Below are 24,594 nucleotides of genomic sequence, written 5' to 3'. Positions count from 1 at the left end.
ACTTCAACCTATCGTAGACGTAATTGACTCTCCAACATACAACCTTTCCAATGAAATCATGGCAAGCTTTGACATAGTATCCTTATTCACCAATTAATTCATCAATAAACAGAATCATGGTCTTGCAATGGGTAATCCGTTGTCTCCTGTACTTGCAATCATCTATCTAGAAGAAGATCTGGAAGTTAAAGCCATCACTTCCTATCCTTTAAAACCAAGAATTTGAAGAAGATATAGTGTATTGACGACATTTTCCTGATTTGGAGCCATGACCGTGAATCTCTCCTGAACTTCCTTGAACATCTAAATAGTCAACACCAAAACATAGAATTTACGGCTGAATTTGAAGCTAATGGTTCTCTTCCTTTTTTGGAGTAAAACTGACCTGTTCCTCAGAAAAACTTAAAATCTCGATTTACAGAAAAACCTACGCTCACTAACAGATATCTCCACGGTCATTCCCATCATTATCCTCCTCAGAAGTTTGGAATCATTTCTACTCTAGGACATCTTGCTCGCTCTCTTCTTGATGATGAGATAGAACTTAATAAAGAACTCAATTTTCTCAAGTCAACTTTTCAACTAAATGTTTTTCAAACAATTACTGATAAATTCCTATTTAATCCTTCCGGTCGCCATAATGAAGAGACTAATAGTGTAAAAGGCAATATTTCTATTCCATACATAAGCTCTGTCTCACTCAAATTAGCCAAGGTTCTTAAAAAATACAACATAAGAACTTTATTGACTCCTCTTCCAAAAATCCGTTCTCTAATAAGCCATCCAAAACTTAGTCATCATAATCTTAAATATCCTGGTGTTTATCAGATCTGGTGTGACTGCGACATTCCTTACTTTGGCCAAACAGAGAAGTCAATCGAGTTACGCATTGAGGAGCACAAGAGAGACGTCACTTAAACGAGAACACGAGTCTGTGCTTTGTCTAGTCATGTTCTGTTCTCGGCCAATTTTAATGAAGAAAACCATACAGTCCATACAGTCCTATGGGACAAGTCTAATAACATTTTCCGTTGCCATGATGAAGTAGAAATGAAGATAACAGAATCAAAGGAAATCATTCTCAACCCCCCCCCCCCCCCCCACATCTCAACAACAACCTGAGTTACCTTTCAGACTGTCATTGTGCTACGATCAAATACTGGCGTTCGCGAGATGTTATACGCATGCATACGTTCAACAATGAAGCCAGCGAGGGAACAATTTTGAATGCACAGACTTCAACGTTGAAATATATATACACTAATTTTTCAGTGTGTTTTACAGTTATTTCCTCCATGTTTTTACTGGTTATTTCTTTTTTAATGTGCAACTGGTATTATGTGGAAAAGCTCGGTTGTGCGTGTGTGTTGGGGAGGGGGGGGGTATCTGGCAATTCTAACGTTTACAGAGCCCTTTTAATGATGTTATTATCACTTCTACAGTAGCATCATCATACACTGACATACTTCAAGACAGCTTGACTACTCAAATGTGACTCTTATATTTGAACCGTTTAAGATAAATTTATTTATCTTAAACGGTTCAAATGTGCGCAGTATCGCTGTAAACTGATGATGATTCACAATAATGCTTCTTGAGCTGGAAATCTGCTTACTACTTGCACAATGAAAAAAAAAAGAAGAGTGTTTCTAGTGTATACTAATTTACTTTGTCTTTAGACTGACATAAAATTTTCTGCCACAGTGAAGGTGTTAGAAAAGCACAATATAGGTTTCAAATTCTCTACACATAAATGATGAATTTGAATGAAAGCTAGTAATGAAGCCACAGACTATGCATTGCCTCGACAGTATTAAGAAAATCATAAGATCCAAATTTAGTAATGTTCTTAATTGTGGTCTGATAGTTTTTTTTTTTTTTTGCTTGCTTTTTTCTTTGTTCTTTCAATTCGATAAACGTATAAAGCAAATAAGCCAATCCAGTTGTAGTACCCTTTTATCAATACTGGATTGGTTATTATCAAGCAATTATATTTTACGCTATTAGACTATAACTCATTGCTAAAATCTTATGACGTTACTCACTAAAATGACAAGGTTTTAAACATTGATTACTTTTTATATTAATCCCGTGCACACTGATGGCAGCAAAGCCTGTAACAAGCCTTCTGTGAGCCGGAGATTGAGAAGCAACAAGGAACCTGGTGATGGTCTTCCGAAAAGCTAGAAAATTTGGTCCTTGAATCTTGCATGTGGAATGCTATTCTAGAGAATACTGGTAGATGAACGAGAATATACGTAGACTTGATGGACTAGCTGTTGGAATTTTTTAATAGAATTTATTGAAATTACTAAGTATATGAAGCCATTGTGATATTTCTGTTAACTGCATGTAGTCTCCAAACATGGGATTCAAATCCAACACTTCCCAAATAAAAGGAAACTGAGCTAAGGAGACGCTATTGTGAATGATAAGGAGCAACTGTGCGCGCTACAACAGACTTAGAGGAAAGTGTTTGTTGTAGAGAGAGAGAGAGAGAGAGAGAGAGAGAGAGAGAGGTAGAAGCGCAAGTGAGCAGCAGGAGTTGCAACCATAAGTCACGAAGGGATTAAAAATGTGTTAAAAGTTTTTGAAATTTAAAATTTCAAAAAAAAAAAAAACTTTTTTTATTATTAAAAAAATCTCCGGGCTCTGTATTTCATTTTAACAAAAATGAATAAAAATAATTAATTAATAAGTTATTAAATGTTTAAACCCCTTCGTGACTTATGAACCACCCAGTATATAATCTGAATAGCAAAGTTTCAGACTTTTGTTTTTGGCATTATTCAGATTTAACTCTGCCTTCGTAAACATTTGTTTTCAACTGAATTCTTTCTTTTGGTAGATCTGTTTGTCTTTTTGTTTCATCATTCTTAAATTACGAGTATAATAGTCATCTTAGTCCAAATAACTGTAGCATCCTGCTTTTTTTTCCTTGCGCGAGCTGTATCTACTTGATGCGACCTAGTTCTCATTGGTCTTTGGAATGTGGTTCTACATATTTCTAGCGATTTAATGTTGAGTGTAATATCACGTAGCCTCTTTCAGTCTTTTGAATAATGCCATCCTCGTATGTGATCGCAAATGCATAACAGCCAAAAAAAAAAAACTAACATAAATTTGAATTGTGATACTATCGCCTTTAAAGGAGAAATTGATGAAAATCTTCAATTCATGGAGCAAGCGGTGTTAAATCCTTGTCGTAGTAGTACTCCATAATAAAAATGTCGGACAAACAGTGTAATGAACGTGTATCATTTTCAACGGCATTATATAAATTTGGGATTATTGTATTACTTCTATATTCATATATCTCTGGAATATTATACAACATGATTTCATTGGAAAAGTTATAATGCATTACAACGACAGTAGACTTGAATAATTGTACATTTTATTCTAGTTTCACATTTCTTACAATATATTTGAAGCAATGCGCATTTAATGTACAATTTTCGTTGTTCCTTCATTGATTCCCTAATAGTCCAAAAGAAAGAAAATGTTATAATAAACTGAAAATATTACTTACAAAATTATTTTATAAATGACATTTGATAATTGTTATGGTATTTTGATTGTTTTATTATTTGAGTATGAAAAAAGAACTTTTCAAACTTGTTTTAATATTACATTTTAACTAACAAAACACAATGCTACGTTTGTATGCGACACTGATTTGTTTCAGTGTTTAGAATTAATAGCAAAACAAAACTTGCTGGACCGCAGTGGTAATATCCAATCTTTCCTTCATGATGAAGTGTAACTTGTCAAAATGATGTGATATTAATATTCAAAATTAGGAGAAGATAAGACCAATAAAAGACAAGTAAATATGAAAGAAAATAACAGATAGATGGATTTATTAAAACGTCTCATTAAATCTTAGTAGTAAAGTTCTAAAGGTAACTTATTATATTTTATATCCTCGTATGTCCTTTCTTGTGGTTATAGGAAAGGACATACGAAAATGTTACCCGTACACAGTACTAATGTACTATAGGTTGATCAACCAACCTCTCGTGTATGGGCTAATTATAAAACAAAAATGTCGTTTCTTGTGGTTATATCAGTTCCTTTAATATCATTTCCCTTCTAGGTGTTTATCAGAACTTTCCAGGCCACCATTTCACCTGTGGAGCAATTTCCGCAACCCACAAATCTTCAGTCCATCCTCGTAGGGAGACCCGCCACCTTTTTGGTCACTGATATGGATTCGATCCCTTCACATCCCCAAGAAAACGAGATCTGCTCATGCACAGTCCAAGAAATCATATCAAAGCCTTATAAAGAGGAATGCTAACATCCTTATCTCTGCTTGTAAGCGCGTTCTTCAATAACCAGGTAATTGGATGAGCTAATTTTAGCCACTTTTGCAATATGCCCTCTGAACTTCTGAACTCACACTCCTCCGGCATTTGCAAGTTCCTGCAGTCCGTTTCATCGAATGTAGTACACGGCTCATAATATTCTCATGTCCCATAAAAAAAACCTAACATTACAATTTTTATTCTTTTTTTTTCTGGCAATATATTATTCTAATTTCTAATTTTAAAATTCTCTTATATATTTATTTTTGTTTTTGTTTACGTTTATTTTTGTTTAATATTTATTTAATATTAATAAATATTTTTGTTTTTGTTTTTATTTGATTTACCAAGTCTTTTTCAAGTAATTTATTCTAAAACAGTTTTATTTATAAAAATTATTCAGTTTAAATAGTTTCTTTTTTTCCTCAACTTTTTTGTTCGTCCACAGTTTTGTGTAGTGGAGATGAGCCAAACATAATGTAGAAGTTCTAGAACCTCTGATTAACAAAAAACAATAATTATGCTTGTCTAAAAAAATTTCGCTATTTTGATGTTGCCTGGCGTTTATGAAATTCCATGCTCATGCAAATTGTCTCACTTTGGACAAACAGGTAGGTCTGTTCAGAAACGCATCTCGGAACATCAAGACCACATTCGTCTTCTTAAACCGCAGAAATCTGGCCTCTCTCAACACGGAATTGAAAATCCAAACCATAGGATCCATTGGGAAAAGGCTAAACTTTTACATAGATCTTTATTTAAACATGAACGTTTATACAAAGAAAGTTCTGAAGTCCTACTACATAGACCAAATTGAAACCGCAAAGACGTTCTTACTATTCCTAAAGTATGGAAAATTGTCATACAAAATTGTGCAAAGCAATTATTATTAGTTTTTTTTTTTTTTTACTTCTGCAACACGTTACGCACGTTTGATGAGATTCTATTGTAATCATGCGCCCTAACTGTATGTTATTCCTAATTTTTGTTTAAATACTGTACTGATGATGTCCTAAGATACTTAGGATGAAATATTTACAATTAAATAACTTTCACTGTGGTTAATACGTGTGTTTCTTTTAATTTTGGTTAAGTTAGTTCATAATGTGCTACGCGTTGTTATCGTAAACACAGGTTTGTTTATAGTAATTTACGTTCAAATTCAAATTCAGTTTTACACCTATTGAGGGGATAGTTATAAATCAATTACTTTTTTGTGTTGTCTCAAATTGTCACTTACTTTTTTTGTCGGTCCATTTTTTTTTTCATTTCTCGCCATCAGTACCTGAAAATAATCATTTGAAATGAATTTCTATAGAACTAATATATACATAAAAACATTCAGAAAGAGAATAATTTTAAAAATTACTCAAAAAATACCTTTCAAGGTTTACACTCATCAAAATAAACACTCAAACTGTTTACTTTCGATTTTTTGCACTATAACTTCATGCATAATGGTCTCCAGTCTTTAATTAATGTTTTATTTCGATTCTTGTTATTTTCATATAAATTTATAGAACTGCCCGTATAAATTTATTCAAAAACTATTATCTATTTCATATTCAACTATTCATCTACACTAAAACTTGTGTCTCAATTTTTAACCAGTTGGCGTTTTTGTTGTTGTTCATTTTCATATTTTTTTTTTCAATTTTTATACTGTACTGTGAGATGTATCCTTTTTATAGTAACGGAAATTAGAGCGTCAATAATTTAAAAATAAAAATAGCGTACGAAGGTAGTTATACTGTTAATATTATTTACAAAAAAATATTGTAACACTGCATTTTTACACCTACATGAAACTTGCCAATATAACTAGTATTTAGATATAGAGCATGGTAGTGCTGTGTGTTTATGATATATTTATACTTAGATATAGAATTATGCTCATATGGAATCAGTATGCAATAAATTTTAAACTTACTGAATTGACCTTTAAGGGTCTCCCAAAGATTCGCAGAATTCTTTTTAATAGATGACAGCATTTGTTTTGCTGATTTGCTTAAGCTTTGTCCAGTTTCTTTCAGTTTACCCCACAGTGAAGTAACCTATAAGAAAAACAAAACAAAAGTATTTTAAAAAACACACTGTTAAAAAAATACTGCGCAAATAGAGAAAAGATATTAAGTATTCTTGGTTATGCAATGTATATATAAATTAAATGTATAAACAAATGGTTAAGATGGAAAAAAAAACATACGATGTGTGTTTAAAAGTTATCGAAATCTATGAAAACGTTTAGTAGCAGTCCCAAATTCCACATTTTATCAGATTGTTCAGGTCAAACAAACCTGAAAAGTACCATTTTGGCTTCAATAAAAAATATTACGTGCTTGTGTAGCCTTACTTTCACTGTCTGTGATATAATAATGCTCAGATTCAAGTCGCTAACTATGAAAAGAATCTCTTCTAGGTTTTTTAGTCATTCCCGAGCTAGTGAATCTTAGCATAGGCAAGTATCGTTTTCACACTAAAAACGTCGGGTTGTAACCTCACAACTAAGAAGAAACGCTCATAGAAATCACGGTATTTCAAACAATAGAAATGTTAGGGGACAGGATCACGAGATGGCGGCAGTTGTCTGCCATGTTGTTCTTCCCCAATGCCTTGAAAATCAATTTCGATGTTATGGAAACTTTTTTTTTTTTTAAGAAAAATATCTGCTTAATTTAGTATTGATTGGAGTTCGATACTCCATTTTAACCATATAATGACTGAAATGGATGAACGGTGGTAGATGCATGATACAGTTAGTGTTAATAACGAAAGAATCTCAAGGGTCGTAGCACTTCTCAAAGTTTTCTAGTAATTGAGCTAAGCATGCAACAAAAAAGGAGCTGAATTTATTCAAGTCAATATTTAGTGGACGTAGTGCATCGTGCAGATGGTGCATACTACGCAGATAGGGTATTACGTGTGACAATTAATAATGCAGATGTTTCTGAATAATGTGATTCAGAAATAATACGTGCATTGAACAACAGTCTTTTATAGTATTTGAAGCACTGGAGTACGTTATTAATCGATCCCTCTTACATAAAAAAACTGAAGTTGAATTTAATTCACCACTGTGTCGCTAGGTGATTTGTTATTTTATTTTCTGTGTATATAAACCGTCAAATTTAAATACATCACGATCTGTTTGTCACAGCAAACAGAAAGAGATATAAGAGGGGGCTTAATAAAGTAACAAGAAAAGACAGATCGAACATCTCATAGTGTATATATTATATTGTTTATTTATTTATTGTCTGTACTATTACCCTTCTGAAGGTAAACTGAAGAGATCAATCTAATCAATAATTAAAAAATATATATTTATGTTCTTTCCCATAAGCGATTTAATGCTAGCTTATTACCATAAGCTGCGATAAATACTAAATGGGATTAAATTGTAATACATTGATCTTTAATTGACCATGATTTATAAACATCTAATACCAACGAGTTTCGCCGAGGAGGCTGTCCAGCTTCTTCAGGGCCGGAAAGCCCCCCTCGGCGAAACTCGTTAGTATGAGATGTTTATAAATCATGGTCAATTAAAGATTAATATATTACAATTTAATTATATATTTGAATGACCAAACATAACCTAAACTAAATGCGATTATGAAATAATTTTTTTACCTCTTTCACAAGTTCTGAATTTTCTTTGGAATTTCCTTTTTCAGCACCTTTCATAAGTTTTTCCAGCTGCTTTTCCATATTTTTAATGAGTCCTTCTTTATCATTATCTTCAAGTCTGTTTAACATAAGTTTAGTTATTCATTTCATTATAATGTGAAATATTATCACAATATATTTTAAAATTAAATTTTCGTTAACATCAGTTATTTTTAAAAAACGTTTTTTTTTTTCGAATAGTCTTTAGCAGTTTCATGCATCAAATAAATGCGCATAAATTCTTTACTTACTCTCCTTTGTCTTCTTCTCTCTTTCCCATTCTGTGTACGTATTTATCGACTAATGATTTCAAAATCTGACTAAATATATTTCCTATATTCGTTTCTTTTTCGTTTATTGTTGGGAAACCATCTGAAAAATAATAATTTGCAATGCAGTAATGTCCTAATGCATACTTACAGAGATTCGTTAGTTTCATGTTAAATTTATCTGCTAATTACACCTCATGGACTACTTACCCAATACAAAAACAAAAGAGAACAAACATGCAACTTGCAACAGCGTCATGGACCTGTGTAAATAATAGTCTTTTTTTATTGTAATGACTTATTGACTTAAATTTATTATAACCAAGAATTTAAAAATGTATTCAGTTAACTGAAGTATTAATACTGAATGTAATTATCCGAAATGATCATTAATTTAATAAAGAATTTCAATCTGCAATATAACTGGTCTTTCTTCTTGATTAGTTGATTCGTCTAGGAAAGGATGATCAGTTAACAAGCAGTCATGCATTGCAGGAAATCAGAACGAAGATGGATCGGCAGGACTACTGCTCACCTCTCTAAATCGACTGAGTAGTCAAGTGAAACTGTCCCATAAAACATTCATTTCGGTATCATGTTCAAATGGCATAATAGGAAGGTGATGCTTTACCAGGAAGAATACTAATGATCCTATAATGTGTTGCCTCTTCCAGTTACAATTTATCATCTTATGAACTCAATCATGGTGAGACAGGTTTATTAGCTCATAAATATTTAGCTCGTATTGCATCCGGGTAAGGACTCAGTTGTTCCAGTATTTACCTTAAGTCATGGTGTTAAATTAGAAACTAAAACATTGAGAAATAAGAAAGGTGGGAATTCCAAACCGGGGGTTTTTCATCTCGAATGACTGTTGTCATTTGAGAAAGAATCCCGTGGAATACTGATCCCATTACTTATCGATCTTAGTAATTTAATGTAAATATGGCTTGACTGGTGACTTTGTATCGACGAAGTTTAAATTGAACATTTCAAAATGTAATTTTGAAATACACAAGAAAGTGATTTCCCAAACCTTCTCTTAAAGGTTTTGATAAAATTTTCATAATATATTCTAATTAATTCAAGGTCGTAATGATTTTCCTGCGTTCACACTAACGGAACATTTGTATTCCCCTCCCGTCCCCCCCAATGCACTTCTGAAATAAAATACTGCGAGATTAACAGCTCTGTTAATCGTTTTTAAAGTGTTAATAACGATAATTGAAACTATTTGTCTACTTGAACAAATAACCGGAATCTTCATTTGTCTTCCCACAAACCAGATGTTGAAGTGACCGCTGCTGTGTAAGAACATATAATTTGATACAACTCTCAGTTTGACATACACTTGCCTGCTCGTGTTACAGATTAGTGTCATGTTCTAAGTGATCAAGTGGCTGAGTCTTTCTTTATAAATCCTGGAGCTATATCTAGAATATATTAAGAATATACAGCAGTAGGTCTACTCTGATTTCGGCTTTAAAGTCCAAAAACATTAAAACGTGATATATAGGCAAAAATTTATGGGCAAAAATTTATCGCTTACGCAGGTAGTTTGAATTTCTCATTTAATCGAAAAGGTAAGCAAGCATTTTTTCGTTAGTATTTTCTTTTTATTGTGTTACACGCATAAGTTAGTCGTTAATTACGAAATTATTATTATTGTTGTTATGAGTACCTCTGTGGAATTTACGGAGGTACCCATATAATAATAATATGATGATGAAAAATAATGAAGTATGAAGAGGAAAAAATACAGAAGTCGCATCGTTCGCGTTCGTCGAAAGCATCTGCAAAAGATCTGTGTTTTCAACTGGCAAAGTATGGCCGACATCATCAAATATATTACCTTTGGTGCCAACTTGAGTTTTGAAAAAAAGAAAAAAAAAACAGGATGCTAGATCAGAGGAGTCAGCAGAATGTGGAAAATCAATCATCAGTCTTAGGAAGTTTATCCAGAAATTACATCACAGCTATCGTTGTCTACTATGATCTTATGTTTAAATGTTTTGGAAGGAATCCAAATAAGATTCCCTCCCTGAAAATATGTTGCGGATGAAGATATTTGGCATGGATCAAAGCCCTTGATCCATGTCATGTGTTTCATCCATTTTGCCAGTTGATGGGCGTCCTCGGTATTCCGTATCATCAATCAACAAACATAATTTAAGTTTTGAACCTCGAAAGCAGATGTTTAAATTCTGTTAGTCCAGTTCATTCTGTGGGCACATTCTGTTTTACACTACTTCATACTTCAAAAAACATCACAGAACATTTTGTTATTTGAAGTCTGTCATTCTTTGACAAAGTTTAAATTGCAAAGAGCACAACATTCGCATCTTGCAAACACTACTGCTCAGTAACCTAAACTACAACTTCAGCAGTGAATGATCCCTTAAACGTTACTCTATGTATACCTAACAAATGACCTTTGCATAAACTGCCAAAGTAACGTGTAATAGTCGGTTTGAAAATTTGTTTCGTGTCATGTAACCATATACTGTACATTTCTCTGAACTCACTCAGCGACTGATCATTCCAGGGAGATCAATTCTAGTCCATCATTCTTTCTAGCTGACATACCCTTGCTACCTACATTTTACTCTACTACCTACCTGTGATGACCTCCTTCCCTTGTTTTCTCTCCCATCAGCCATGTGTTAAAAATCTCTCCTACATTTGTGCTATAAAATCCCTTTGTTACTTGAATATCTCTAACATGTCGCATTTTTTCTCTATTCAGCCTTATTTATATTGTCTGTCTTTCTCAGCATTAGTGTAATTCCTTGTATGATCATTACCAGATATTTTATTCCCCCCAAATGTCAACTTTCATTATAACTATCGGTCCAAAATGCAGAACCCTACATTTGGCAACACTGAATTGGGTGAAATTATCAGTTTTTCATAGCACATAAGACAATTCAACTTCTCTTCTCTTGCGAGGACTCCGCATCAGAATTATCCCTTATCACCTTTTCTAACTCATCATCATCGACAAAGAATAAAATATATCCCTACAAATATCTCCATTCCATATCATTAACATGCAAATTAAATGGCGACAGCACACAAAAAAAGAGCCTCGCAGCCCACCACTGGTTGCTCTCATTGTTTAAGATGATTCAACCAACCGTGGATCACTCGCTTTATTGTTTCTAGCATCTGAAGACATTTCGCATACAAAATTCAAATGTCACCTTATATATGAGTAAATTACTAACACAAAATCGCTCATAAATGATGTCATTCTTTTCGTCAGGTATCACATTCCTATGCGCCATCTCCAAACCTCCGGCCAATAATTTATTGACTCGGTTTGAAGCCACTGATATGCAGTGAAACTAATTTATTTTTCTTTCTTTCTTAGGGATCCTAGCTAGTATTAAGACTCAAATTCACCACCAGATGAGTTATATAAGTGAATAATACCGAATAGCGTCATTCCCACTACTTACAATTATTTGTAAATATTCATACTTTACTCGTCTAAGTAAAGTAGCAATGTTGCATACATCAGGTTCGTAGATGATGTAAATTAATAAGAATTCTTGTATTAGTATCATATAAAATTTAATTCAGGAACTTTTTCTATAGACTAAGACCTTTAATGCATTTTATGGAGAATAATTGCTGCTCATATTAATCTTATGCCTCTGATTAAAACGTGAAGAGAAAAGTATAATACTTTAATGTTTATTCAAAACTGAATTATTTTAGGTCTTGTACCATTCTGAGAGTTCAACATGCTTATTAATATTAATAGGATATCGTCATGAAGATGCTGATAGCTGTAGGAGTGATCTGTTTCCTTATTTTAGGTAAGTGAATATTCTTGGATTCTTGGATATATATATATATTACAAGAGACCATTAAGAAGTCAAGGACTCATCGAATGAGACCACATATCTCACCCCCGCTCCATCTTTCATACCTTTTCTTGAATTCATTCGCATTACGTACACTCTCAATCTCCAACGATAATCTCTTCCGATTAAGCATCACTATATGTGACAAAACTCAAATTCCCATTCCCTTCTTCGTTGCATTCATTCTCAACTTCTATGGATGCCCTCTTGTCCTCTTTCTGACCTCTATTCCGGAATTGTGGAATATAGATTATGAAGACCTATCGCGAATTTTTGGAGTGCAGATCCTAGCAAACAGGAGAAAGAAAATGATATTATAGAGACCTACATCTACTGTTATCCTGAATGAACCTTTCTGAAGTTTTATGTATCTACAATATCATTCCTCTTTCTCCTGTTTCGTAGTGTCTGCAGTTCACAAATCCTCAATAGGTCTTCATAATCTATATTCCACAATCCCGATATCATCTTTAACACTCTCCTTTTCACTCTATTAGCATCACCCGGCAACCAAGAGACAAGACCTGCTTCTCTTGTAATGAAGCAAAATGACGTTTTTATTCTTGCATGTTAAGGTTCATTTCAGTCTTGCAATTATCATTTGAGTTGTGCTTACAATCTTTGCTATATGGTCCCTTGGACTTAAGCTTCCTGTCTTTCAAGATACCTAGCCTGATTAGATTCTTCTAGTATAATTCCACCAATATAATATGATATTGGATATCTCAATCACACCAAAGTGCATCACGTTACATTTGCTAACTTCCACTGATATCCATCTAGCCTATTTACTCCATTCTGCAAATACTGCATATCTTCGCATTATTAGAAAACATTTGTAGGTCAACTATCAAATACTTCCCAATATCATTAATGTAACGACGGAATGACAATGGCTAATCTCTCTGGTACACCACTCGTCACCCCAAATTTTGCAAACTCATATCCAAACCCATATTCTCCAATTTCTGCAACAGCCTTCCATGCTTTATTCTGTCAAAAACCGTAGTAAAGTCTAAAAGTATCATATATATATTCCCCCCTTGTCTAACTCAGTGGTAATATTATTATAAAATGTATGCAAGTTGCTCAAACATGAACTTCCCTTAGTAAACCCATGCTGTTCATTGCAAAGTAGAGATTCTTCGTCAACCCATTTCTGTATAGGAGCTCTAACTTTTCAAGAATCTTCATTACCACTCCAGAGATAGTGATAGATGGACATTTGGACGTATTAGGCTTTGCACCTCCCTTGTCAATGGAATTATCATATATTTTTCCACTCCTGTGGCTTCTCTGTTTAGAAATTCAATTAGTACGAATTATATTACTCTCTGTCGATATCCCAAAGATAATCTTGTTAAATCTGATTTAACAAGATTAAATCAGATTTAATCTTCTTAAATCCATAGTGATGCTACACCTCATTCCATATGGCTTCAAACTCACTTCTACATGGAAAGCTGCCATTAGTAATGCAGTCATAGCTTTCTATCCTCACTGGACTCAAACTATCCGATATCATTAGTAGAACATCCCTCTCTCTCTCTCTCTCTCTCTCTCTCTCTCTCTCTCTCTCTCTCTCTCTCTCTCTCTCTCTCCTATCCTTACTAAAAAATACTGTACCGTTTACACTAGATACCAGTTTGTATATCTGCCACTAATAACTAATCATCACCAATGACTACATGCTGATGTCCAACAAGTTCGCCAAGGATAAATTCTATGCTTTTGTTTTTGAAACACATAGCATTCATGTACATACGTAATAAGTTGCCTGCATGTATTTTGCATACTCGCTTTATATATGATGAAAATAATAAAACCAGAACGGGAAAAATATGCCCAAATTATACAACTCCAAACGCGATTTTATATATGCAGTAAATCCAATTAAGTAGAAGACTGGGAGATAATACGACATTTTAGATTTTTTTTTACGTTTTTTTTTCTAGAACACGTATTTTCTCTATATATTTTTAAATCGCAAATGTAATTTTCTCACTTAGTGCTACACAACCATTTAATAACAATTTACTTAACTGTTAGTAACTGTGACTATCAATAGTAGTACAGGAGAAAAACAACAGAAAAAAAAAAGAAACATTCAAGTCATAATTTAATTTTTCTGCAATCAACTATGAGCGTCTCAGCCGATGCATATTATTATTTTTCCTATCTTGTAGAGACTGTATTAACTGTTTCTTTTTTTACTTGAGTATTGATTAATAATAAAGTAATAATAATCACTATATGTCTTTATGTTTACTCTTATAGCAGTCGAAGGAAGTAAAGTTAAGAAAAATGAGAATGTACAACACGATCATATGTTCAGACAGAAAAGGGATAACATTGGCGATACGTGAGTACCTAAATTGAATATTTAAGCTTTTAGGGCAAAGAAGGATGCAAAAATATTTTAAGTAAATGTTTTGTGTGTACTGATTATCGTAATAATGTTATACAAGTTCGAATATTATGCTAATCGTGTGAATCAGACATCATTCTCTAAACAAGGCTTGTGTTCCATGGTTTCCAAATCACAGCAATTGAACAACACCAGAAAAACCAGCGAGAGAATTCACACAATTATATACTTAGCCTTAAGTGGTGGGCGAAATCAGCATTTTCATCTACAGTAACGAAGTTACACCGATTTTGCAAGGAGTTTTGCGTTGGCTCTTATTTTCAGCGTGATTTCTCCAGAATAAGAAGACAGTAAACAAAAATTACAATTAGGATATATGGTAAATACGATTTTTTTATGTTATGGAGGTTGAAAAATTAGTTTGCTATGCTTGGCATTTATTTGTTTGTGAAATAAGAATACATGACGGGAAGGCAATAGAAAAATCAATCCAAGAGGCAAACGATTCTCCCACAATTCCAATGACAAAATCAACAGATAATACTAAACATGACAAAAACAAATAAAATAAACAAGCATTCATAGTTAAAAACTTGCTTTCAATTACAATTTTATTGTAATTGAAATTAATATTTTAATTTCAATTACTTATTGTAATTGAAATTAAAATATTTCAATTACTTATTGAAATATTTTAATCTTAACAGTGTACTACTTAGCTTGATATATTTTATTTAAATAGGCTTATGTCAGACTTAAGCAAGGCAGTCGAGGATTTCAAAGACACAATAATTCCACTAACTAACTCCTCAAGCAGCTGATGACGATAGCTATGAAAACAGGTAAGCATCACGTCTGCATTATACATTTGTTGATTGAATTTTGAAAATAAATTACAACACTAATATGAATGACCAGTTCAATATGCATATCAACTTATAACCAGTAGCCATCAGTGCTGAGCATACTCTCATTTCATCTTGAGATGGACTCCACAAGGTGCAAAAAACGGTCAGATCATCATGCGAATAATCCTTATCGTAATAGAGTTCGCTTAGTGACTGAAGCAGCTAATCAAGTATTATAAATTATATTGAATAAAGACGGAATATTTACTATTTACTCAACACTAAACCTTCATTAATAGAATTTTCGCCTATGTATCACAGGCATCATCAGTACAGAAAAATATGGAACATGATAATACAACTTAACAGAAATAGAATCAATAAAGCGCCACGACAGCTCTGGTAAGATAACAAATGGTCAATAAACTGATAGTGTTAAAAATATGAAAAATAAAGCAGATTCAATAAATACTATTTCCATAACAGATATAAAGGTAGACCATCAGACCTGTTCAAATTAGGAGGATGTAATGTTTCTCAGCTTTGTTTTTATCAAGCTTTTCATGAATGAAATCTACTCTAATTTAGAAATGTATGTTTTTCTAAAAGATCCTGTGTTTCGTAGAGATGGTTCCTCCTGAAGACTAGAGAAGAAACCATCCCTATTGGAGGAAACTTGTCTTTAGTTAAAGAAAGAAAGAAAGAAAGAAAAATATTTTTTTTCTAAAATGGACAAAACGTTAAGCTTCTTGTGAGTTTTATCAATAAGTTCTTTAAATCTTAAATTCATTTGACATATGGTTGTGGGACGTGAGTAATTTCCTCTTGAGAAGGAATCCTATAATTACTGAATGATTTATCGACAAAGGTCTTCCTGAAAATTATTTCGAAAAGTTGACTTAATTGTAATTCCTAATGTAACAAGCCATATGCAGAGCATCACGCATGGGCACGATGTATTAAGGTTTCAATAGTCACACTTTTCCTACAAGGATGATGTAATCTTGTATTTTTTTTCTGAAATCCACAGAAGTGAAGGCTGTCATGTTGACAAACAGATTAAAAAAACAGCTAACTGATGTATTTCTTAATTTATCTAATGTGAATTGTATTCTGTGATGAACATCGTGACCAAAAAACTATCCAGATCAAAGGAAGAACCATTTCAAACCCGGAAGATATCATATAGGAACTATATAGGAACTATACAGTAGGTTTGGCAGAAATATCGGCAGGAGATATTGTTCATATCATTCTATGAAATAGTTTGGAAGAGTGGGAGAGGGACTTCCATGGTACCTGCAGTTTGTTTCTACAATTTATTATAAACCATAAAATATCCAGAATTCAGAATTTTGTGTTTCCAAGATTAATGCAATTCATACTAGAATACAGTTCATATTGGAAATATAAACAGTTATCCGTTAATTCTCTATCAATAGAATGATAGATATCTTTCTCTTTGACATCAGAAGTTACAAAACATTAAGTCAAATTTTCCAATTAATGGCTTCCGTGAGACCTTTACAACAAAACAAAGCGAGGCCTTTATCAATAATTTTGTGATTCCTGTTTCTTTTGCTCATCGCTTTCCAATTCCATATGTCAAAGGAACATTAGAATGTATTGCTAAAATTCTCAAACAGCTTAGCATTCATGCAGCATTGGTTATATTTAGAAAAGAAATAACTTTTCTTTGTTTACCTAAAGGCACATTTCCTCTATACCTTCCACGCGTCTACCAAATTACTTGTTTTTGAGGACTCTCTTATTGGGGACAATCTTGTGGCTGTGTTGTTTACGAGAACCATAAAACGTACATCAAGTATCATGAACCTGAACATTCTAACTTTGAAGAACCATCTCTACAAAACACAGCGTCTTTTGGGAAAACACAATTTTCTACATAAGAGTAGATTTCATTAATGAAAAGATTGATAAAATAAAGCTGTGAAACACGTTACATCCTCCTAATTTGAACAGGTCTGATGGTCTACGTTTATATCTGTTATAGAAAACACTTCTTACATTTCTTCAATCTGCTAATCTTTCCTATTTTTTAAACTTGAGGCATTTATTGACCATTTTTACCTTATCAGAGCTGTTAGCTCTTTATTGATTTTTATTTCTGTTAAGTTGTATTATTATGTTCCATTTTTTTCTGTACCTATGATGCCTATGGTACTTAGGCGAAAATTCTACTAACCAAGATTTAATTCGACGTAAGTCTCCCGTCTTTTATTGATTATAACAAAATGACTCTGCTATTTTAAAAAACAAGGCATGGTAAAACCACCTTCCAACTAACAAACCCATTCCAGTTATATGTATTCGGAACGTGTCTTGTTGATTGAGTATTTGCTTGGTCTAATCTATAAGTCACTTTTATTGATTTTTCTTAGAGACAGAGAAACTGCAAGTAAAAACTGAAATACTTGGTCGGCAGCAATGTTAGATTGGCTGAGGCATTGATGTCGCTTCCTATATCAGCAAACCTACACGTACCGGCAACTGAAATAGAAACCTTGCAGAAATCAGTGGTTTCCTTATACGGAAACCACTGATTTCTTCGGTCCATTACTGCACACAGAAAGTTCTGTTTGTCCGTACAAGTCTTGTCAAACGATGGTTCCTGAAACACTCTCTTAGGACCACAGTTAGGCCTCACAGACAAACAATGTGGGTTATGTTTACACTGATTAAACACCGGGATATCTCACATTTTGAGAAACTAGTAATCTACTGTTTTCCATATCGTGACTCCAGCCAGACGGGTACCCACAATAAGTCTTCTACCGAACTCTGAAAGATCCTTTGTTTTTCCCGTTGTGATCAACACTATTGACGATTGCTAACCAACAACATTCGTAGATGAGGCACGTGACCAAGTGTTTTGAATATATAAGCTGAGTAAGGAACGTTTATGTACATCGTCATAAGATTTCTAATTCAATGGCTGGTATGTGTATCACGTGCAAGGAAACACTGTATCTACTACCACCACCACCACCAACAACAGTAACAACAAGAACATTCAATATCCCATCCCTTACTCTGCCGTGAATTTGTAACGTCTAGTAGCAGATTTCTCCGGAATAGGCTAAGTTTCCTACTTCTTTATTGTCCATTATAACCACAGACTCGTTTTTTTTTTACTTGAAAGAGTGGAATTCGTTGAGATCGTCGACTGCTATATCCTATCCAATAACATACTCCTTAACGCTATATTTTACTACTTTTAGGTCTTTCATGTTAACAATCTAGAAGTATGACTGCCATTGGCAACATGATTCCTGACAGCTGCACTCGCAGTGTAGTATCCAATGTGCATGAACATCTTAATAGGCGGAAGTTTGTGAATACTTTCCCCGACACTTTTGGTCCCAACATGTTACAATTATAATCAGTGAGTTAGCGCTAATGGTCCATCTTCGCGTTTACTTCGTGAACATGGACCAGTAGTATGACTGACTTTGATGAAGCAGTGGATCCATTTTTAATTTGGGAGGACACCTAATAAACTGGTCACTTGTTGAATGCATGGAGGCCTACGACATGCTGTGTTGCTAATAATTATTTGGTTTTCATCAAAAAAGTCAAGTAATGAACTTGTCACTTCTGAACAGGTTTATGAACAATTTTCTTCGCTCGTAACTGTCTTAAATTCTGAGCTATGCTTCATTTATTTTCTTGTAAAATTAGAGTATTTTTAAAACAACTCGTTTATCTGAATAAATAATCATTCACGAAGTATCAAACTGAATCATTTAATCAGTTCCAAATTTATTATATTATTCAGAATTAGTTTATATTAACAAACTTATATTTGTAGCTAGTTAAAATTCCATTATCTTTCAAGGGATAATATATAAATTAATTTAGATTTTATTTTATTATTTTAGGGCACCTCCACCAAACTTGTGGTTGACAGACATGGAAAAATAACTTTCGCTATTATGGAATTGTTAATGCAGTAAATGTTCAAATAAAACATTGGCATTTATTTTGTCTTTTGTTTACTTGATTGTCTCATAGTAATTAAATGTGTTATAGCGATGCAGTTTACAATGCTTTCTTATGGCCAGGTCCGATAAGTGAATAGAGTTTCTGCTCATTCAGTCTACAGGCAGTAGGTTCCAATCCCGTTGTGAGTGTGAATGTTTGTAAATATCCTTAAGATGACAGCTGAATTTTATCGCCCGGTGCGGTGTGAAATCCACTGTGCTTGCTTGAGGCTGGATTATCTTGAAAACATTCTGTATAGATCTTTTCTAGAATAACCATCAGATATATTCTCTTTTATGAATCACTCAAATTCATATTTATGTTAAACAGTACATTTTTAGATGCCAATTGTGACATGAAAACGGAAAATAAACGTATTCTAGATATCTGAAGTAATTACTTTGAAAGATTGCTAAATGAAATAAGCACTAACAGCACAGTGGTAGAAAACACTCAACCGGCATGCAATCAGGAATACATATTAATACCTGAGGTAGAACACGCCATCGGAAATCTGAAATGTGGGAAGGAAGCTTGAATAGATATCCGACCAGAAATGTTCAAGTATGGGGTATAAAAGTTTTACAGTGGCTACGCCGCATAATTAAAAGGTTTCGGCAGGTGGTCGAATTCCGGATAATTGGAGTAATGCTTTCGTGATACCATCACTAAAAAGGAAAATAAAACTGAATGTGAGAATTTCAGAAGCAGTTTCTTATTCAATGTTCCAAGTAAGATTTATGCAATTATACTTGAGAAAGGTTAAGAAAACTAAAGACACATTTCCTCTGTTAAACCTTCCACTCGTCTACCAAATTACTTGTTTTTGAGGATTCTATTATTGGGGACAATTTTGTGGCTGTGTTGTTTACGAGAATGTCAAGGAATGTTGGAAATCTAATCCTCTAGCTAACTAGAGGATTAGATTTCCACTTTAAGAGAAATATATGAGAAATAATAGGACATAGCATGAGTTTGTGGAACATTAAGGGGAACATTATATCGATGATACATAGTCTATGTTTAAGTTGAAAATTAGCAGTTAGAATTGAAGACAGTGCAGGAAGATGGTTATGTGATATATCCAGTGTTATTCATTATCTACATGGTTGGCATTATGAAAGAAACTGGCCTGATATCAAACTTGAAGATATTCAGCTTCTTCCTTACTTTATGCAGCTGATGTTATACTCCTAAATAAATCCAGTACGCATCTGCAGGTTCCTTAACTAAACTGAATAACTGAACAAATATGGCATGAAAATCAGCAGTGAAAAGACAAAAACTATGAAAGAAAAAATATTAATTTTCTTCTCATCATTGGCGAATCTAGAAGAAGCAAAACATTTGAGCTGTTTATGCAAAAGTTTAGAGAAGATGGCAAATTAAATTATGAAAATAGACAACAACATTAACAAAGTGGGTATGGTGGGGAGTCAAATGAACAAATTTATATGGAATAAAAGAGAAATTAGTCACAACACTAAACTAGCTGCATATGAGAAATGTTCAACCCAATTTTAACTTGTGGTTCTGAGCACTGGGCTAGAAATAAAACACTTGACCAAAGACTGGTGATTACAGATATGAAAGTTCTGAGTAATATAGGAAAGTGAACCGATGGCTTGAATGACAGAATCGTATTAAAGATGAAGATATTAGAAAGGAACGTGATATTGTTAGCATTCAGGAATGCGTTAGCAGACCGAATTTAAGGTGGTATGATCAGTGGGAAAGGAAAAGATACAAACTGGTGTCTTTTCCTAGGATGCTCCAGAAAAAGAAGAGGAAGAAGTAGAAGAATAAAAAGAACACCTAGAGGAAGATGAATATTGGAGAGGCTGACAGACATAGATAGATGTATTTTAGAAGACTGAAATATGAGATCTGACAAGATTGGAGTCTCTAATAGATAGAAAGACTACTTTGGAGGAAAGGTATCGATAGGAAGTCAGTACTGATGTATACTTTGCATATAGTACTATCAGAGTACTTTGTAAACCTGTTGTATTTGATTATGATGACAATGATATTTTCTAAAGGGAATAGGAGGAGCTATTTTATTCCCAACGTACTTTTGGAAATTGGTGGGAAGTGTTCGCCGCCCTTAGCCGTGAATGATAATAGCTCATCTCATGTCACCGATCATTCTGAATGCAGTGGGGTGACGTACGTAGACAACTGTCGCCATTTCGTGATCCTGCACTCTAATTTGCGTACTGATGTCGAAAAGCGTAAGTTTTACCGACGTTTTTTGGGTTGCGGGGTTCAAAACTAGAGTCTAAAAATCCTATCTCTCTCTCTCTCTCTCTCTCTCAAAGATCGAGAGTAACTCGAGAACTGGATGGAAAACCTAAAATGTTTCTGTAGTCCATGACTAGAATAGAACCCTACATATGTGTTTCTTCTAAAATTATCGAACCAAGACAGTTGACAGAAGGCTAAACAGATACATAACTAGTGAAAGCTAGATGATCCTGTAAATCACCAGTGGCGGAATCCGTACTGTTGGTCACTGATTAGTTGATTGGTCTCTAGATGGTTCTTGATGACCTTCTCCATAATTAGAGAGAGAAAGAGAGAGAGAGAACAGAAGTTATTGCAATTCGACAGTAGTTCGTTGGTTGACTTGAATAATTTTTCTTGGAATGGAGGGAACTTTGCCGTCATCAATGCAGGAATTGGAAAAGGAGAGAAGAGTAATACCAGTAAGTCGTCTTTGTCATTAGGAGAGGTGACCGGATGTGAGGGTGATGGTATCCTAGAATGCCTCCAACGATGATTTTATGGAGATGCCATGTTATAGTATTAATAACAATAATTTAACTTTCACGCATACATCATAATTGTCTCAAGAAAATTACAGAAATATCGACACCTGTTTTGTCATAAAAAGGGTTTACTTGAAAAGAAAAAACTATAACGGCAAGAACCAATACACTGACTCATCATGAAGCTATACACCAATATTTTGTGGACTGAAATCATATTGCCAATAAGCCTCTGCAGTAATTTGCAGATTCACTTAGAAGTCGAAAATGTATCACTGAGTCCTGCTATATCTTGTCTGTGAAGATTGTTTATATCTTTCTAATGAAACTCACATGGTGTACTATAATGAGACAGGATATATGTCAAATATCGTGTACGGAAGTTAAGACTCCTGTTCAGAGAGTAGCCTGAAGGATCATCTATAGACGTGACAGATTTGAGGAACAACGAAGTGCTGTGTAATTCTAATGATCCAAGAATCAAGTGACATTTATCGACAGATGCCAGCTGGACACAGGGACAAATTACCTGTCACAAGGAGTGATAAATAGGTGGTGTCCGTAGTCCAAACGCTACCAACCACTTCAGCTGAAAATCAAAGCAATTGCTAATGATATAAATTCATAGAATAATTGAAAAAAGTATCAAAAACGGAAAAAAAGAATGAAAAATATCATATGGAAAGAATAACAGGATAACAGATGGGCAAAGAGAGTAGAGGATGATCAATGAAAGGATAGCAGGATGGTCTTTGAAAATGGAGGCATTGCAAGCATTTATACTTAATAGTAAAAAAGAAGTTTTGAAAGTTATGTAAAATAGCTCAACGATTGCTCTTTTATTTGTGTATTCTCTAATATTCATAACACTGTAATAAGCGGGATGTAAAATATCAGAAATGACTTTGTGTTCAAACATTACATAGCTATAACGCGTATAAGTTAGATTAAACTGTTTATGTCTCCAATCCTTGTTCCATCCACTACGTAATGATTCATCCATCCACTACAAATCCATCCACTACAAATAACAGTTGAATAATTTATTCTCGAGACTCAAGATGAAAAAAAAGGAAAGAAATTCTTGCATTCCTGCAGTTATTCACAAACATAAACCCGTAACAAGAATGCAGAATGAAAGTCATAGAATAGCTTGAGAATTTGATTTTGCTGCTTTCAATCTCGTAAAACATGCGTGTATTTGGATTTCCCATTAAAATATACATTTCTCTACAAGAATGCTTAAGAAATGTCCAGTCAGTGAATAATGTTCACTATGATGATATATGAGCTGCGACACTTGATCTGATCCCTTACGAGCAGATTCCATTGTTCCAACTGAAACAGGAGAGGAAGATCTACTCATATTTAACTCGAGCAATGAAAAGAATCTCATTTTGTTTTAGTTGCATTTCCAGCATTTGTTAGAAAGGTAAGTAGTGAAATTCGTGTTTTAATATTGCTATCTGCTTCTGAATAATTCCAATAAATTCGTCCTTTAAAAAAAAAAATTAGATGGTCTGTCTCAATCTCTTGCCATCGCCGAAGTTGAGTACATTCCCACAGAGTCTTAGATAAGAGACAAGGTTTTATTAACAAAACGTTAATAAGAAGCGTAATTATATTTCATTTAAAAAATGTGAATTTACTTATTGAATTTTTTCGCAATTTTCTATTCTGCATGCAGACTATCAAAAGAGAATTTCCTTTTAAAATTCGACTCTCGATTTATAAGCTACCTATTACTTATTACACTTTTATGCGTACTATAATTAGATTTTTGTAAATAATTAAAGCTTGCAAAAACTTATATCAGCAACTATAAAAAGCATATCAGTCATTACAGTATCAGAGAATATCCGGAAATTCGAAAAAAGATATACGAGTTACTGTATTGTAAGGAATCTTGTTGAAAGTCGGTAAACCTTTGGTTGCATCGTGCAGATGTTATCATAAAGTTGCATTTACGGAGGGCTGCTCAAAACAATTAGGGGACAATTAGGAAAGGACATGAAAGGGTTTTTGGAAGAAGCGAGAGTGAAGAGTAAGAAAGTGAAAATCGTCAGTATTTTACCTCGCTATGATAAAAATGAATTAATGAATTAAGAAGAAGGGCTATGATGGCAAACGATTCGCTGCATAGGCTGTGTAGAAGGAATGGACGCGAGTTTTTGGATGTGTGGAGTGAGTTTTCGGAAAGTCTAGATTCATAACACTGTAATAAGCGGGATAAAAATGTCGGAAATCTAATTTGTATAAGAGGGACGGCCTGCACTTGAATGCGTTTGTTATCAGGATTCTTGAAAAACTAATCATTCGTACGAGACCTAACACAAAGAGTCAGGGAAACTAAATTATAATTGGAGGATGGTGAGAACATGAGTGTAAGAGCGACAATTTTATATAACTGTGTTAATGAGGAATGGCTTTGTCATGGTAATGTAATATTGACGAGGAGAGTACGATTTCGGGTTTGTGCTC

The 24,594-nt window shown here is 33.7% G+C and overlaps 1 protein-coding gene and 1 long non-coding RNA gene across 2 annotated transcripts; one reads left to right on the top strand and one right to left on the bottom strand.

Moving 5' to 3' along the window:
• Positions 1 to 3,375: 3,375 nt before the first annotated feature.
• Positions 3,376 to 8,798, bottom strand: LOC150096117 (uncharacterized). The gene is made up of 6 exons (XM_090409382.1): positions 8,459 to 8,798; positions 8,231 to 8,351; positions 7,944 to 8,058; positions 6,241 to 6,364; positions 5,551 to 5,595; positions 3,376 to 3,480 (listed from the first exon to the last, which is right to left on the bottom strand). The coding sequence occupies exons 1-5, from the start codon at positions 8,505 to 8,507 to the stop codon at positions 5,576 to 5,578; spliced, it is 429 nt and encodes a 142-aa protein (XP_090265508.1). The 5' UTR covers positions 8,508 to 8,798; the 3' UTR covers positions 3,376 to 3,480; positions 5,551 to 5,575.
• An 878-nt stretch (positions 8,799 to 9,676) lies between these two features.
• On the top strand, positions 9,677 to 19,340 carry LOC150096116 (uncharacterized). Its single transcript, XR_016549955.1, has 5 exons — positions 9,677 to 9,831; positions 12,018 to 12,072; positions 14,399 to 14,483; positions 15,232 to 15,331; positions 19,240 to 19,340. It is a non-coding gene; the product is annotated as an uncharacterized LOC150096116 (long non-coding RNA).
• Positions 19,341 to 24,594: the final 5,254 nt, after the last annotated feature.

The sequence above is a fragment of the Typopeltis vanoorti genome, chromosome 19, assembly GCF_054136105.1.
Source record: "Typopeltis vanoorti isolate ZY-2024b chromosome 19, IOZ_Tvanoo_1.0, whole genome shotgun sequence".
Taxonomy (NCBI): Eukaryota; Metazoa; Arthropoda; class Arachnida; order Uropygi; family Thelyphonidae; genus Typopeltis; species Typopeltis vanoorti.
The sequence above is the reverse complement of the archived record's forward strand: the minus strand, read 5'-3'. Positions and strand labels throughout refer to the sequence as shown.